The 15,709-nt window shown below is 37.2% G+C and overlaps 1 protein-coding gene across 4 annotated transcripts; it reads right to left on the bottom strand.

Annotated features, from left to right (window-relative positions):
* Positions 1–2,537: 2,537 nt before the first annotated feature.
* Positions 2,538–15,665, bottom strand: LOC116302985 (uncharacterized). 4 transcript variants are annotated; one of them, XM_031712421.2, is made up of 16 exons: positions 15,370–15,665; positions 14,951–15,040; positions 14,098–14,167; positions 11,361–11,485; positions 10,662–10,750; positions 9,615–10,186; positions 8,811–8,960; positions 8,189–8,268; positions 7,098–7,860; positions 6,316–6,674; positions 5,800–5,885; positions 4,968–5,085; positions 4,247–4,298; positions 4,087–4,142; positions 3,423–3,462; positions 2,538–2,922 (listed from the first exon to the last, which is right to left on the bottom strand). In XM_031712421.2, exons 1-16 carry the CDS (start codon positions 15,484–15,486, stop codon positions 2,804–2,806), a joined length of 2,886 nt encoding a protein of 961 aa, XP_031568281.2. In that variant the 5' UTR covers positions 15,487–15,665; the 3' UTR covers positions 2,538–2,803. The 4 variants fall into 4 exon arrangements, with proteins under 4 accessions (XP_031568281.2, XP_031568284.2, XP_031568282.2 ...); XM_031712424.2 differs by lacking the exons at positions 11,361–11,485; positions 14,951–15,040; positions 15,370–15,665 and having other exon boundaries at positions 14,073–14,168; XM_031712422.2 differs by lacking the exons at positions 11,361–11,485; positions 14,098–14,167; positions 14,951–15,040; positions 15,370–15,665 and adding an exon at positions 12,634–13,066.
* Positions 15,666–15,709: the final 44 nt, after the last annotated feature.

The following is a 15,709-nucleotide window of genomic DNA, read 5'->3' as shown; positions in this document are numbered from 1 at the left end:
AATCATAAAAGAAAACAGATGAGCTATATATGCATAACATAAAATCGATGGAATTGAACTAAAATAAACACCGACATTAAGGGAACACACTAGTAAACATTACTGGGTTGTTAGAGAAGTACTGAAGAGCCCATGAAAAGAAACGTCTTTATCATATAATTATGCATAAAATACCTATATTTATTATATAATTACCAATGAAATATCTATTTTTCTTTATTTCGAAAAATTGATATCTTCACACGTGAAAATAACATGTTATTTTCACGTGTGAAGATAACACCATTGTGATGGCTATTCAAAAATACACGGAAAGAATTGCCTGAAAAAGCCAAAACATACTTCATTGATAATTATATAATAAACAGAATATTACATGGCCGCTTTGGAGATAGGAATTTTATCTTCTCGTGTTGAAAATCTCTCACTCGTTCGCTGCGCTCACTCGTGAGAGATCTTTTCAACACTCAAAAAAGATAAAATTCGTATCTCCGCGCGCCCATGTAATATCCTCTATTTCTCCTTTTCGAAAAACTGATATTTTTCAAATAAAATATCGTTAACATGTGTATTTAAGCTATTAGTTTATAAATAAAAACTTTTTATAATGATAAAAAGCTTGTTAAGTTGATTTTTTGGATAATCATATAATAAACAATATTACATGGGCGCTTGGAGATACGAAATTTATCTTCTCGTGTTGAATATCCTCTATCTATGCCATGGAAAACAAACAAGTTATGTGTATATTACAGCTTTTTGGCAGAATTTAATTTTCTTAAGAAAGCACTAGATGACACTACTCAATGAAAGTTTGCAAAGACTTGAAAGTCTTTGTTATATATGCTCTTACACGTTTTGACCATGTTTTTTGTTGTCTCGATGATCAATTTTCAGAGACCGAAATCGTCAGTGAAGAAAAAAACTCTAATGAATCAAAGAAATGAAAAAAAATCTAGAAGATCAATGGAAACGAGAAAGAAAAAAGAAAGAAATAAAAGGAAGGTGATCTAAAGCAGCCGCACCCTCGGCAATCCAGAGGGAAAGTTCTGTCGCTCGTTTCTCGCTACCAGAAAAAGTATTTTATTCTGGGATCAAGAAACGAGTGACATAACTTACCCCAGGGTTCCCGAGGATGAAGCACGGGAAAATACTGCAAAACCAACCAGTTTGGTACGAAGTCAATAGAAGCTTGTGAACGACCCAACGAAGAGATCAAAGGATTGAAATGCGAGGCGTCGATTACCTTCTTCTTAATTTCTCAGTAAAATAGAAACGAATTCAATAAAGATTGCTTAAAAATTCATTTCACTTTTTCAATAGATTTTTGATTAAAAAATATTTAAAAAAACAAAAGGAAAAACACCTGAGAATATTTTAAATATCGTTATATTTTGACAGATAAAAGAACGAACGCAATGAAATAGAAAGTTCAAAGTCTTTTCAAAATGGCCAAACAAAATTGTTGAAAAGGAAAGTTGGCCAAATTATGAAGGCAATTACAAGAGGCACAAGTGGTTTTCGAAAACTACTCGATGAATAAAAAAGATTTTAGTGAAGAATAACCTCTTTCTAATCCCTTCACGCTCTGTTTCTTGCCATCTTTCTAATTGAGAGTAAAATATAATTGAAAAGTTTAACTAAGATAAGTTCTCGCAAAAAGACCGCCAAGACATTTTAAAATAAGGACAGCGTGGGACGTAAAAAAATAATAATAAATCTCTTAAAGAAATTAAATACGATATCAAATCAACATGAAAACGCTTCCTACAGATTCGTCTGGTTTCCATCACGTGTTCTAGAACGTGTTTCGTCGGCCGGCGAAGACGGTGAGTATAGAAAGACTACAATTTTGCGGTTGTAAAAGATTCTTTCAGCACGGTAAAAAAAAAAAAAAAAAAAAAAAGCACAAATTTTTGGATAAAATAGACAATATTTATATATGGGCAAAGAGAGTACAGATGTTAAAATGTAAACAGACGTTTGTCGATCAATATTTTGATGGTTATGCTATTCGCTAGTAATGGCTCATCCCTTAGTGGCTTGACAGAACCAAGTGTTCTAGAAAAATCCACCTTACTTTATAATTATAAAGACTAGAAAGCGGAAAAAAACGGGGTGTCGCCCGACCACAGAATGTTTAATCAAGCATGTCACTGATTTTGAAAGAACAAAGAGGATGGGATCTCCACCGACAGCTAGCGTCCTTCCTTTCAAAGAGAAAGCAATTTCAAAGCTATCAAAGGATTGATTATTAGGATTCGCGAAAAAAAAAACAACAACAACAAAGAAACAGGAAGTCTTTCAACGTAAGGTGTAGGCTCACTGTACGATTCTAAAATGATATCCAGAGACATGACTTCGAACCGGGGAGGATTATAGGCTTCAAGATCAAATCTTCTAACACCACAACCAAATTACTTAATCATAAGCTGTTGACTGGGAATATTCCATGGTCATTCTAGAACCTGTCTAACCCGCGATATCATCAGTGTCAAGACATGAAGTCAAGCCATGGATTAAACAAAAAGAATAAATTAATTGTGAAGATCGTTGTGTTATATTATCTCCAAATTTTATATAAAATAAATTGCTTGTCATTTATAAATACAATATAAATACTTTTAGAGCATTTTAAGTATAAAAAGTACAGAAGGAAGGAATGAAGGATGCGTTTTAACGAACATCGCGGTTGTCCTATCCGCGTGCTTTGCACGCGACGCGACGAGGAACATCTGTTGTGGAATGAGCTAGAAATTCTATATTCAAATGAATACCGGACAAACTGGACGCGCTTCAGTCTTCAAGGACTTGTAACTTCTTCGTCATCTGAGGGGGATCCTGTGGGGAATCTGCTCTTGTTTTCCTCTGCCCAGGAAGAAGTCCTTGCTCGAACTTTAAAATCCTTCCAATTTTGAGAATCTAAATTCAAAATAGAAAAAAAAAGAATGGATGGATGGATGGTTTTTGACGAATGAAATGGTATGATGTGTTTATTATCAGCTAGCTAGAAAATTTTCAAAACAATGCTTGCGTGACAAAAACAAATAAAGGAAACAGATAAAGAAAGTGACTGCTAATTCACAGGAAATGTCCTGTTGAGCTATCAATGAAATCTTACTTCTATTTTATTACTTGGTAAGGAAAGAGCAGTTCTTGTACGTATGATTGGGTAACGATACGGTATATACAGATATACAGAGAATATTACACGGTGCCGCGAAGATATGAAGACTATCTTCGAGGGGTGCTAATATTTCACGAGTGAGCGCAGCAAAAGAAGATGTGAAGGTTTTGAAAAGCCATTTTAATGTCACGGAATGCCGTAGTGTGTGCGTGCTGCTACAAGTCCATGCGGAAGCCATTCAAGAGTCAAGGTCGCATCACAAGATTAACGAAATAAAATGTCATTAGTGACTTACTTTGCCCCAAACGTTCGGGAAGACGTGGCCGACTTTGACTCTGGAACAAACAAAAATATGATTTGAATAACAATATATTAATAATTTTTATTTGCATTTTTTTTTTTTTTTCAAAAAGATATTTTCCCCTATGGTTTTCCTCATTTCTTCGACGTGTATTCTACATTTCATTTTACTCGACAAATGTTGATTTGAAATGAAATGGATTTTGTCATTTGGAGAAGATGAAATGGGAAGAAAAGAGATGGATGGGTAGATGAAGAAGGGAGAAAACATTGGGTATCATGTGGATGATCAGAGAAAATATAAAATTTAAAAAATAATGGAGAAGGGGATACTCGGAAGGAGGAGGTGAGACAGACAGAAAGACAGACAGATAGACAGACAGACAGACAGACAGACAGGCAGACGGACGGACAGACAGACAGACAGACGGACGAGCGGACAGACAGGGCACTATTGAGTGAGCGGTCCCACTTTCCCCTCCAGACTCAGTAAAGACGAGTGTTATGGTTATAATTCGCGCGCATACACAGGAATCCCAAGCAAAGCACTCGTCTTTACAGTCAAGGAAAATACAAAAAAAAAAACGATGATAATAATCGTGATGAGGGTTGAGCAGAAGTGGTATATAAAGGGAGGTAAACGAACAAATGTTACTCACTTTACATGTTTCTTTTCCTGACGCCGAACAAAGAAAAGAAAGAGCTTGGTCCATCGCTGCATGAAATAATCAATACGATAAATGTTATGATGAAGTGCTACATAGAGTTTGCTTTAATCAAGCACAATGTACACTACTTTAAATGTTGATAATGGCTTACTTTTGAGATTAAACTCCACACGTCGAAGATTTCGAAAAACCCCAGCGATCTCCTGTGGAAAAGGAAATAGTGAAACAACATCATATATAATAAATACAATATTACTCGTAAGCATGTATAAAACATTCCGATATTCACATGCTCAGTTTTTGAGTTTTCGGAGTAACAAACATGGACGGATCCAGGCTAGGGATGGTGAGGGTTGACTTGCAACCATCCCCTCCATCCCCTCCCCCCCCCCCCATTTTGCACAAATAAAAAAATGTTTGTATCTGAAAACCTTTATCAGGATAAAGTTTCACACGGTTTATTTGAAGCACTCAAATTTAATTTCCGTCTTTTGAGATGCCATATTTTCCACTATTTCCTCCGCGGTTTTCCTGTGGTATTGAGGCAAAGTCTTTGAAATTACCTAGATCCGCCCCTAGGCAAAGTACATGGAAAATTGTATTTCCTAGCTACTTTTATAGCAAGACAAACAGACAGATACAGAAAGAGAGAGTCTGACCAGCGTAGCGGCCCAAATGGGAAGGGAAGGGGATTGGGGACTGAGGATAGAAAGGGGAGGGGGACTGGGGAGAGGAAGGAAAGAGAGGGGAGGTAAGTCTGACCACGGACAAACGGACAGGTAGACAAACAGATGGAATATTTGAGCGACAAAGAAGCAGGTAGCATGATGGATACAAGGAGTTCGAAATTCGATAAATAATAGTTGACTTACCGCATGAGAGCTTTTCCATTCAGGCATATTACTATGACTGTCTTGTTTACCTTTCGAACCTAAAACGTCGCCCTTGTTTCGTTCCGTCGTCTCGTCTGAGACAAACTCGTAAAGATCTCTGAAAAATATCAATAAAATTTGGATTTAGTGAGTTGTTCAAGTTCAAAATTTATTACAAAACTTGTGGACTGAACATCAAGTGTCAGTAGTAGTACCAAGTTCAAGTAGAGCAATTTTCGTATGACTGTGAAATACTCGCGGCACGAACACGGTCGTGACACGGCAAGGTATAAGCCAGCCCAATCATATTGTACGAGAATTTACTCTCCATCCAATCAAATGCCCGAAACACGATATGAACACGACGTGGCCACGGTCACGGCAATGCCAGACCAATCGCAGAGCGCAAGAAAAAAATCCCCCAATCGAAATTCTAGAAAACATCACGGTCGCGGCAAGGCACGCATACGGCACCAGCTTTTTCACAGTCATACCAATATACTGTTCTAACGATGCGTGCTTTGGTACAGGCCTTCCTTAGCGCAATGGAAGCCAAGGAAAAACTTCTAACTTTCTCCTCGAATCGCGATATTTATTGTTATATTTTGCTTTCCGAATGACAGGATTGGCCTCATTTTAATGATTTTTCAGTGAGTGGAATTTCTTAAATTTATTCCTAGAGTGCTTGTGACCAACGTTCCGTTGGCAGTTTATTTGTAACGGGGGAGGAGAGGAAGGAATATGCCGAGGTTAGTTGGTTAAGCCCTCGTTATAAATGTCTAGGTAATCTTTAGTTCAGTGCTCTTTAACTAGTAATATTTTGCGTAACTACCTGGCTTTAGAAAGAACCGACTCAGATGCAAGACGCAGCTCAACGGTGAAAGCATGAACAGAGGACAGCATCAGATCTTCGATTGGCTGGGGGAAAAAGTGGATACGACTGTAGTATTTAGTATTGATCAATCAATCCTTAATAATACTTTTTATCGGGGTGGATGGTGGTTGTGTGACGGCGGGGGGTTGAGGTATGTCGGCCGTCCTTGGTTTTACGAGGGTAACGCTTAATAGCCAGTGGCTAACGAGCCTGTGACCCTCGCTACATCATACTTATTTTTTTTTTTCAACCACCAGTCCCCATGCGAACTGGAATTTAGTAGTTGTGTCTTGAAATTCCTTCAAAATTTATTAGCTATCAGGTCTTGCCTAGTTGGCCTTGTTGTGCAAGTTACTAACGAGAGGTTGGACTTGAGGGAAGAGAGGATAACCCTAATCAGCCCGTCCTACCTCCCCCCTGCACCCTGCAACGCATAAGCAGAACGACTTGAACACACTCCATAAATAGACCTACCTTGTCAGTGACATCCCACTGTCGCCTAGTTTGAGGTGGTGCGGAGCAGCAGTTCAATCTCTCCTGAATGAGAGTCTTAGCAGACGAGCGCGGTGTCGAGGGAGGGGAGGGTGAGGCAGCTGGAGGCACCGAGACAAGGGACTCCGGGGACGTTGATCTTCCTTTATCTGGTAAAGACATCCACGCATTGACTGGTGGTTGGGATGGCCTGGGAACTGTTTTATTATCTTTGGAGGCTGGGGGTGTCTTTGGAAGTATATCTATAGTACCTATTTTTGAAATGACAGGAATGTCTGCGTCTGGTGTTTTCGTTTGTTCGTTTTTCTTTGACGAGGTACTAGACTGGTCAATTTTCTCTTCTGATGGGAAAAAGTAATGTTAGAAAATGTTTATCTAGACAACCTTAAAGAGAAGTTCTTAATTTAAGGCAAGAGCATTAGGGCTTCCTCTGACCTGAAACCAGTGACTGGGCCAGATCAAACACAGTTTACTTAACACAGTTTACCTAGACCAGTAAAAAGTTTAAAGAAATAAAAAACGCACACGCGCGAGCTGTGCAGTTAAAAAATACACGAAGATAAACAGAACACAAGAGAAGCGTTAGGAGAACTGCACAGCGAGCAAGATTTTTTTTTTGTAAAACACAAATTATATCAGTCGTTATGTTGGATATGAGTGACGAAATAGGAAGTTTGCGCACGTGCTGTGTACTTCCATACAGCACGCTCCCAACCAATCAAAAAGCAAGATTGATTTCATAGCTAATATAACACATAACATACCTAACACAAACGTTTTATTCTTCACGTCATTCCTGTTCATCTGCAATTCTTTTGGCAAGACATACGTTGATTTTTTAGTGGATTCAAATATAGCCTCCACTGCTGCCTGGGGCTCGTAATCACCGGATAAATGATTAGTGGTACGAGAACTTCTCGGAGTAGAACCTCCACTTAACGGTCTCTTTGACTTGGGTGATATCAATGTAGGGGATTTTCTGATACTCGGACTCCATATTCTAAGCGAAGAACTCGAATCCACGGGTGAATTATCCCTGTTGGACGTCGCTGCGGGGGTAGAATGTCTATGTCGTGGTTTTTTACATGAATGTAAACGACTACCCGATGAAGAAACAGAGTTTTTGACAGCCTCACGGCTGTTTAGTGCACGTAACATAGCGGTCTTGTTGGCACGAGGCAGCGCACTAGAACTAGATGAAGGTCTGGGGGTTTTATCAGATAGTTCGCCTGAATACTTGTCTTTCTCACGCAAAGATTTTTTCTTGCGTTTTTCTATACTGTCGCGCTTGTCATCCATACTCGCTGTCCTCCCTTTTTGTTCTCCATCACTGTCATCTGATGTACTAGTAAATACGCTACGGTTTTGAGATCTGTCTGAATCTCTGGACTCACAGTCACTGGGAACAGATGATCCCCCGGATGAAGGGGCCCGTCTTACGGGACGTGTGCTTTTGGTTGGCGTTCTGATATTCTCGTTGGTGCCTGAAGTAGTCACGCCATGAACGCGGTTAGATTTATCAGTTTCCTGAAAAAAAGTAAAAATACTGATTTGTAACCTTTTCGTTAAAGGCACAGACTGAGGATTCTTATAATAATACTATTATGGGATTCTTAGCTTGGGCTCATTGTTTCAAATTTGTTCGAATTCAATATTCATGTGTCTTCTAATGCCGTTACAGAAAGAAATGATACTCTAGGGAATGACACATGTTCTGAATTGGGAAAACAATACGCCTAAGGTAAAATGGTCTATCATTCCCTCCAAAACGAAATAAAGAAATGGAAGTGAAGGAGAGGAGAGGAGAGGAGAGGAAACGTGTAAGATAAAAACCAAGGATAACAGCAGTGCTTACCGTAACAGAGCGGGGAGTGGATGCTTTTGGACCAGACGTCTTGACCTTAACACGTGAACCTAGTTTTCCAAACTTTATTCCTAGATTAAAGTTTGAAAGATTTCAGGATTTCAATCCAAGATATCTAAGTACTACAGATTTCTTAGAGGTTTTTAAGTGTGACGTCAATCATACGAACGGGTTCAAAAAATAATAATATATTATGTATCAGACATGAAATAGTAGACTGCAAAACAACCAAAGACAATGGATACAGTGCAAACCATATATCCATGAAATAGCACAACAACTAAATAGCACTAAACACACTTTTTTTTCAATCGTTTCATTGGTGTTATTTTGTACTAATTAGTTAGTACTATTCATAAATATCTGTTTTGCACTCTAAAATAAATATATAATACAAACACTTGTCAGCAAACACTTGCGCACATCAATTTTGCACAAATTCTAATTTCTTTAAATTAGTTATGCACATTGTAGGCAGCAATGCGTACTAAGTGTCGGTAAGGTAAGAAATGTTCACTATCAGTACACTGAACATTGCTTTTCTTCACTGAGCTGTTTCCCTTCTGTATTTGGAGTGGTCATTAAGGTTAAACACATTACTGTTTTAACTAACCTTTGGGCCAGTGTTCATTGTTCTGTACATCAATATTTTCCTGGGTATTCACTTCAGTCATGCCAAACACACGTCCAGGGTGGTCCGGTGTTGGCTGAGTCCTGTCATCATCACTTGCTTCACTCGCGAAACTTGAGCTACAAGACAGATCTGTTGGTGGAAAAAAAGAACTTGACTATTTTAAGGCCTCTTCATCTCATGAACTGTCACTGGACAAAACATGCAAATTGGTGCATTTGTGCAGGTTTAAGTAAGAAGCCATTTTAGAGCCATGGTACTCTGGCTCTTAAATGGCTCTTGTCTCAAGCATGATTGGACAGGGTGTGTACTTTGTGCAAATGAGCAAGAAATCACTTTAGTGTCAATGGAATTTTGACAAATAAATGGCTTCCCATCTCCGACACTATGAATGGACAAGGAGAGTATTTTAACAGGTTCAGATGGGAAGCCATTTGAGAGCCATTACATTCTGGCTATGAAGTGGCTTCCAATCTGAAGCACTGCAATTGAACGAGGTAAATTTTTGCATGTACTCTTTTGGAAAGCCATTTGATGGCCAGACTCTTAAATGGCTTCCCATCTTATGCACTGTGGTTGGACAAGACACATATTTGTACATATTCCCTTGGGAAGCCATTTGCTAGCCATTGTATTCTTACTCTTAATTGTACTATAGATGGCTTCCCATCTCGAGCACTTTGATTGGATAAGGTTCAGATATGTACAGTTGTCCAGAATGACGTTGGAAGCCATTTCAGGGTCACTGTACAATCTTATTTATTCTATTTCTGGTCAAAGACAAACCTGATGTGAACTGTTTTTTGTTACTTTTCCTTCTTGTTGACTTACTACTCTTCTCACTCACAGGTTTTTCAGGGATCTCCCCAAACTCTGGCATGAGTGGAATATGAAAAGAAAGAGAGGTCCTTAAAAGTTTCTCATCCCCATCCAAGCCTAAATCCTCAGTTCCTTCAGCAAAATGTCCTTGAGGCACAGTTTCCCAGGCTCCAAATGTTGGTACTTTATAAACAGGGTGAGCAAGCTGTTGAAGCCCATTAGATGATAACGGTACTGACGGAGGGTACGAGGATGGACGGCATTCCTTAAAGACCTCTCTATCCTCCTCGGGTGCTGTAGTTAGCATTGCATCTTTAGTATAACTAGATCCTGACTTTAAAGAGTGTTTTATTTTAGCTTTATTCCTATGTATCCTTGCTTGTAGAACAGTACAATGCTGTGTCGGTATAGCTAATGTTCCAGCCTGTGTGACAATAGTAGCACAGTTGGGGTAGGTATAGAATTCCTCATCTGAAGACTCCCAGCCCCACCAAGATGGTTGTCCATACAACTTGCTTCCTTTGACAATAGTAGTCAGCCTTGAAGTAAGAAAAGTAAAGGAATCTTAAAATAATAGCAGATTAGTCTTTGGTCACAATCACTGGCCAAATTAGTCTTCGCTTAGTCATACTCCATTTTTGCCTCAACGTTACTGGTCAAAATGACTGGCAAGGCAAAGGTTTGACCCAACAAGTCTCAGTTCTGACGGATCATTGTCTGATGTCTTGCCATTAGTTTAAGCCCTGAATATCAAAATTCCAATTTGCATTTACAGTTACCACTCCCTAGCCTCATGGTAGGTGTACTGTAGCCTTCAAGTTTTACAGACTATAAAACTAAATACTGCCATGTTTTTCCATTACAGACAAATGGTTGAAAATCATCAACATTGCAAAGTGTTCTACCAGGAGGTCCACACCCTATGTCCTGTCCATGCCCTCATCAAGCTTCCCTTTCAGGATATTGGAGAGGTCATAACAGGTGTTGCAACTGATGAATGATAGTAATACTTACCTATCAGCATCAGCTGCTTTTGATCCACAGTTGTGACATAACCTGGACATAACTTGATCTGAGGAAATGTTTGGCGATTCATTCAAACCCTTGCAACAATGGAAAAAGATTAGAAAACTAGGGTTAGAAACATAAATATAAAATGTATATCAATCTTACTAAACCAGACCACCTAAACCATAAAAAGAACTTGCCTTGGCCTGATCTAAGACACAGTATGACAGGACATCACAAATCAAATCACATACCACAAGTGAGAGTAAGCCAAAGAAAAAAGAAAACAGCAACATAGCAATTGTGTAAGTACTATAGACCAATTTAGTTCAGGGGTAATGTTGTCCTATTTCGGACCACCTGTCATTTCCTTGAGTATTATTTCTTTGTTTAACAGTTTCACATGAGAAGACACATGAATACAGATACAACTCAAAGAATGAATCTTATTCTCAAGAGAATGATGTATGCAGGCCTGAAATGGTAAAGACCATACAGTCTATGGTATTTAGATTGTGTAGTGAGCATAAACCACATGTTTCAAGTAAATAAAAATTAAGTTGTAGGGATACAAAACTAAGAGTAACAGCATAATATTTGGTGCAGACCAATTCTCATTTGAGAGGCAGATCATCATAAAGAATATTGAAATACTAGTGAACTTTGTTACGTAATACATTTAAGTCGTAATAGTGCACTATTTACATATTCAGTATCCTGTAGATAATCATGACATGTTGTCATACCACCTTGAGTATTATTATTTTCCTCAAACATTGTTAGTTTAGGGTCTTCACATGGGAGCAAATCTACTCGGAAGGTATTCGTATATATAAAGTGTTAAGGTAAACAAAGTTTTTACGGCTCCAAAGATTTCTCGGATACTTATTACTTTACTCAAGCTTTATGATACTAAAATGGCATCCTTGATTATAAGGTTGGTAAAATATTTAGCATAGAAATATAAGAAATTCCTTATCGCTGTTGGTCATATCCATTATAACAAGACATAATATTGAAACTGAGTTTTCAAGTCTAATTCTAATATGTTATTTTTCATTAACGCAATCCTTTAAGGGCAAGAAAACTAATAATCTATGCTTTTAAAACCCAGTTCATGGGTTGTAATAATAATATTAGTTGTGAGAATGGAAGAAGAAAGAAATATCAGAGAGAATGGAATTTTGAGGATTCTGGTTACTCATCCATGAAATATTACGAAAAGAGATGTATATTATGACATGGCATTAATACTCCAGTTTCGAGTTCTCTTTTGCTCAGCCTTAGTCTCGGTTGTGCGTTAAAACATTCAGCTATTCAACCAAAACCTGTGGAATTTTAATCAACTTGTATTGTGCCATAGAACACACTTGTACAAAATTGAGGCTAAGACTAAGCAAAGGCTAACTCAAAATGGCAGTATTATGAAGCATATAGGACATTGTAAGTTTGATTAAATTAGGAGTAAATCTCAAAACCTGGAAAGTGCAAATTACTACAATGTGAAACACAGAATTTATTAAAAGCATAAGAAAAGAATCTCATCAATTAGTACAACTTAAAAGTAATAATAATGTGACAGGTTTCATGAAAATCTAGGCTTATAGTGAAGACAAGCATTAAATGGTGCAAAATCTAAATGGTATGGCAATGGATTACTACAAACATCTGATGATTATTTGAATCTTGGATGTCTAATGCAATCATATATAATGTAAGTACCTTAAGTACATTAGAGTTTTATCAAGGAACATTACTACAATAACAACACTATATATAGTATAGCTTTACACATCCCCACTGTACAAAAAAGTACACAGCTAGAAGAGCTGAGATTGAAATTCAAACTACTGTACATTCAAATAACTGAAGTATGTTACAAACTAAGGTACATGCTTTATCATTAATTTCACAGTATTGAATAAAGATGAACAGTTATATCGCGATTAACTTAGAGAAATAATAAAGATGTTCTTACCAAAAGTAGGCTTAATTTGTTTTCTGGTTCAAGAAGATAACTAACCATCTTCTTGTCCTTATCTTCTAATACCATCACTGAATCTTTGATAGAAACTCGGACCATGAGATTCCTGCAAATCTCACCACAAACCACTACTACCATTTTACTTTTAGTAAACTGGTCTCCAGTTGAATATCGTAGTAAATCCACAAATGTTCTGTCTTCTTCGATAGCAACCCATTTGGGTTGGAAAAGAACATCCTTCCCGCGACAAACCCTCACACAGAACACAATCATGGTTAAAGAGTCTTTAGAATGTGGTTTGAAAGCTCAAAAAGGTTCATAATTTGGAGTTCTTTGTTGAAATACTGTGGCCATCAACAGGTGGCTACACATGAGTGTTTCATTCAAAACAGAGGTTTTGGATTAAAAACAAGAACAGGTACTCAAACCACTACATAATCTTTCCTACATCCTGGTAATGACTGCAAAAAAATTAAAAATTGAGAAAAAAACATTTCAGTCTAAACAAGTGCAATTCACTATCCAAAATTCTTCAACATATTTCAAAACTATGTGGTTTAAGGAATACTGTTTTAAATTAATTCTCTATTCAAAAAAGTTATATTTCTTTTTCTAAGACAAGTTTACCTTAGGGTGTCTATCAAAGCTTGTAACCTTGTCACAAGACCACAAAAACAAAAAATAGAAAAACAATTGAGAAAAAGTTAGTTCCAAAACTAATGTAAATTGAGCAAGTTAGAAAAAAGAGTAAAGTGGCTATCAAGAAATAACTTGATTTTAACACACATTTTTCAGGAACTATTGCTATGATATTAATAATTTATGGCATATTTTTGTCATTTCTGAGACACCTGCGGGTAATCAAAAACCTGCTTTCAAGCCTCATTTACATAACCCATGCTCCATACACATGTATACATTTATTTCCATGTATATCAATTATTGCATGATTTATTTCTTATGTTTTGAAATCCACAGTCTTGTAGTAATTCTATACTTTGTAATCTCATAATAAACAATAGTGTAATAATTAGATTTAGAAAAAAAATACACAGATGATGTCATTATGACCTTAGATGCCTGCTCTCAGGCTAAATAAACAAATGTGATTTTACAAATCTGTTTTACTTCAGACAAGCCATGATTATACCAAGGGGGTAGGGGTGGGGGAAATGCTTCCACTTCCTTCATTAACCTCAAGGAATGACAATTTTATACCATCCTGAGAATTTTCATTCATATTAGTTTTCAATGGCATACAAACTCAGTGGTTGAAAGTTATCGGCTGAAATTTAGGATTTTCACTTTAGTCAATCAAAATTAATCAGTTGATGCCTTTCATGTTTTATGATTAATGATACCAGTGATCCCTTATCCATAGTTTATCAAAAAGAAGTGCAAAATTGTGATGCAATATTCCATTGCTGTAAAACCTTTTTTTTAGCTATCAAAGGATATCATATCCAAATCTGATGGTGTCTTTCAATCTCAGCTCAGCTTGTTGCACTCTCTTCTCATTGACAAATGTCTAAGAAAACAATAGAATAAACAATGAAAATTACACAAAAACATACACAATATATATTTAATGTATGAAGTGAAATTTTTTACTTCAGTATAAAACCCCCCTCTTGAAAAATAAAATAAAATAAAACAAAAAGACAAGCTGAGAGGTTAGTGGGGTCAGTCACAACCCTCACTCTAAGAAAATCTGGTTTAAAAAATAACAAATTTATTTGAATTATAGTGTGAAAAGAGATATAAGAGGTTAACCCTATTGATAATTTCTCCCAAGAAGAAGGTGATTATTGCAGAGGCAGGAAAAACTAGAAAAACTGGAGAAAAATCTTTTAAGTAAGGAAGAGAATAGACCTCCTCGGCTCAGATGTAATGTTTTCCTATTTCAGACCACATGTCATTCCATAGAGTATCAATTCTTTGTTTAATGGTTGTGCTCAGTTGCACATTAGAAGTTACATGAATATGGATACAATTCGAACATAGGATCTTATTCTCAAGCAAATGACACATGGTCTGAATTGGGAAAACATTATGCAAGGGGGGAGGAGGTCTTAATAATAATTGACAACTCAACTTTCATCTGAACATTCTCCACTGTTGAGCCACCCATTCTTCCAGTTTTGCCCCTAGTGTACTCCTATGCATGCTATCATGTTCAAAACACTCAATTATTACCTTACGAACAGATTTGTTTTTTCTGCCCTCCCTTAGAAATAGAAATAGCCTCTCCCCACAGGGTACCCATGCACAGAAAATAGACACACTAGTTTATAACAGTTGAAAGCCTTACCCCATTCAAAGACTCCAGATCATGAATAAAATAAATCCCTTGATCAGGCAGAGCCGTTATCACAGCATGCTCCTTGTCAACACTCCTCGACTGTTGAAATAATTAATATGAAAGATTTTGGTGCGTTTTTGTAGAAATCCCCTTTGAATAGAGTATCACTCAGGTCATGTTAGAGTATTACTGAACAAGACTCTCGCTATCTTTAGATAAATAAGAGTCTGTACACAATACATATAAAACTAAAGTAATAGAAAGCTTCCTGGAAGCCTAAGCTTTGAAGTTTATTTTTGCGAATACATCTTGTGCCAACCAGTCGACAACCAGTCTGAAGTGGACACAAGCTCAACAACATTGCAAGTCCATACCAAAGGGTCCAAAAAAGCACCTTAAAAACTCTCAAAAACTACAGCGATATTCACCTTAAGCATTAATTGTACGTTGTGATGTCTTCCTATAAAGAACGTAGGTCCTTGAAGTTCATGGTAGTATCCTTCAGGACTGAGCAAAGCCAATGGACATCTATTCGTGTCCACCATCTTTACAATTCCACCATTTAGATCTAAATACTGACGATACTTTATCTCCTTACCAGAAACAGCAGTAAATTTAAGCTAGATACTCTTATCTTTTGGGTAGTAGTTTTTAGGACGAAGTTTTTAGCTGTTGACGAGCAAAGTCGTCGAGGTTGGCTGGGTAACGACATCATCGCTGAAAATACAAGATACCACAGGTAACCCACAAATCACGAAATCATTGTCA

Source organism: Actinia tenebrosa, unplaced genomic scaffold (genome assembly GCF_029948245.1).
Source record: "Actinia tenebrosa isolate PJP-AT-01 unplaced genomic scaffold, QUT_ActTen_1.0 PGA_scaffold8__29_contigs__length_14323225, whole genome shotgun sequence".
Taxonomy (NCBI): domain Eukaryota; kingdom Metazoa; phylum Cnidaria; class Anthozoa; order Actiniaria; family Actiniidae; genus Actinia; species Actinia tenebrosa.
This window is presented reverse-complemented; position numbering and strand designations above follow the sequence as displayed.

Coding starts and splice junctions, on each gene's coding strand:
- LOC116302985 (XM_031712421.2), bottom strand. CDS start 15,486: ATGGTGGACACGAATAGATGTCCATTGGCTTTGCTCAGTCCTGAAGGA. Junction 15,041..15,369: donor ACGTACAATTAATGCTTAAG/GTGAATATCGCT, acceptor TTATTTCAACAG/TCGAGGAGTGTTGACAAGGA. Junction 14,168..14,950: donor ATCTGGAGTCTTTGAATGGG/GTAAGGCTTTCA, acceptor TTGTTTTCTTAG/ACATTTGTCAATGAGAAGAG.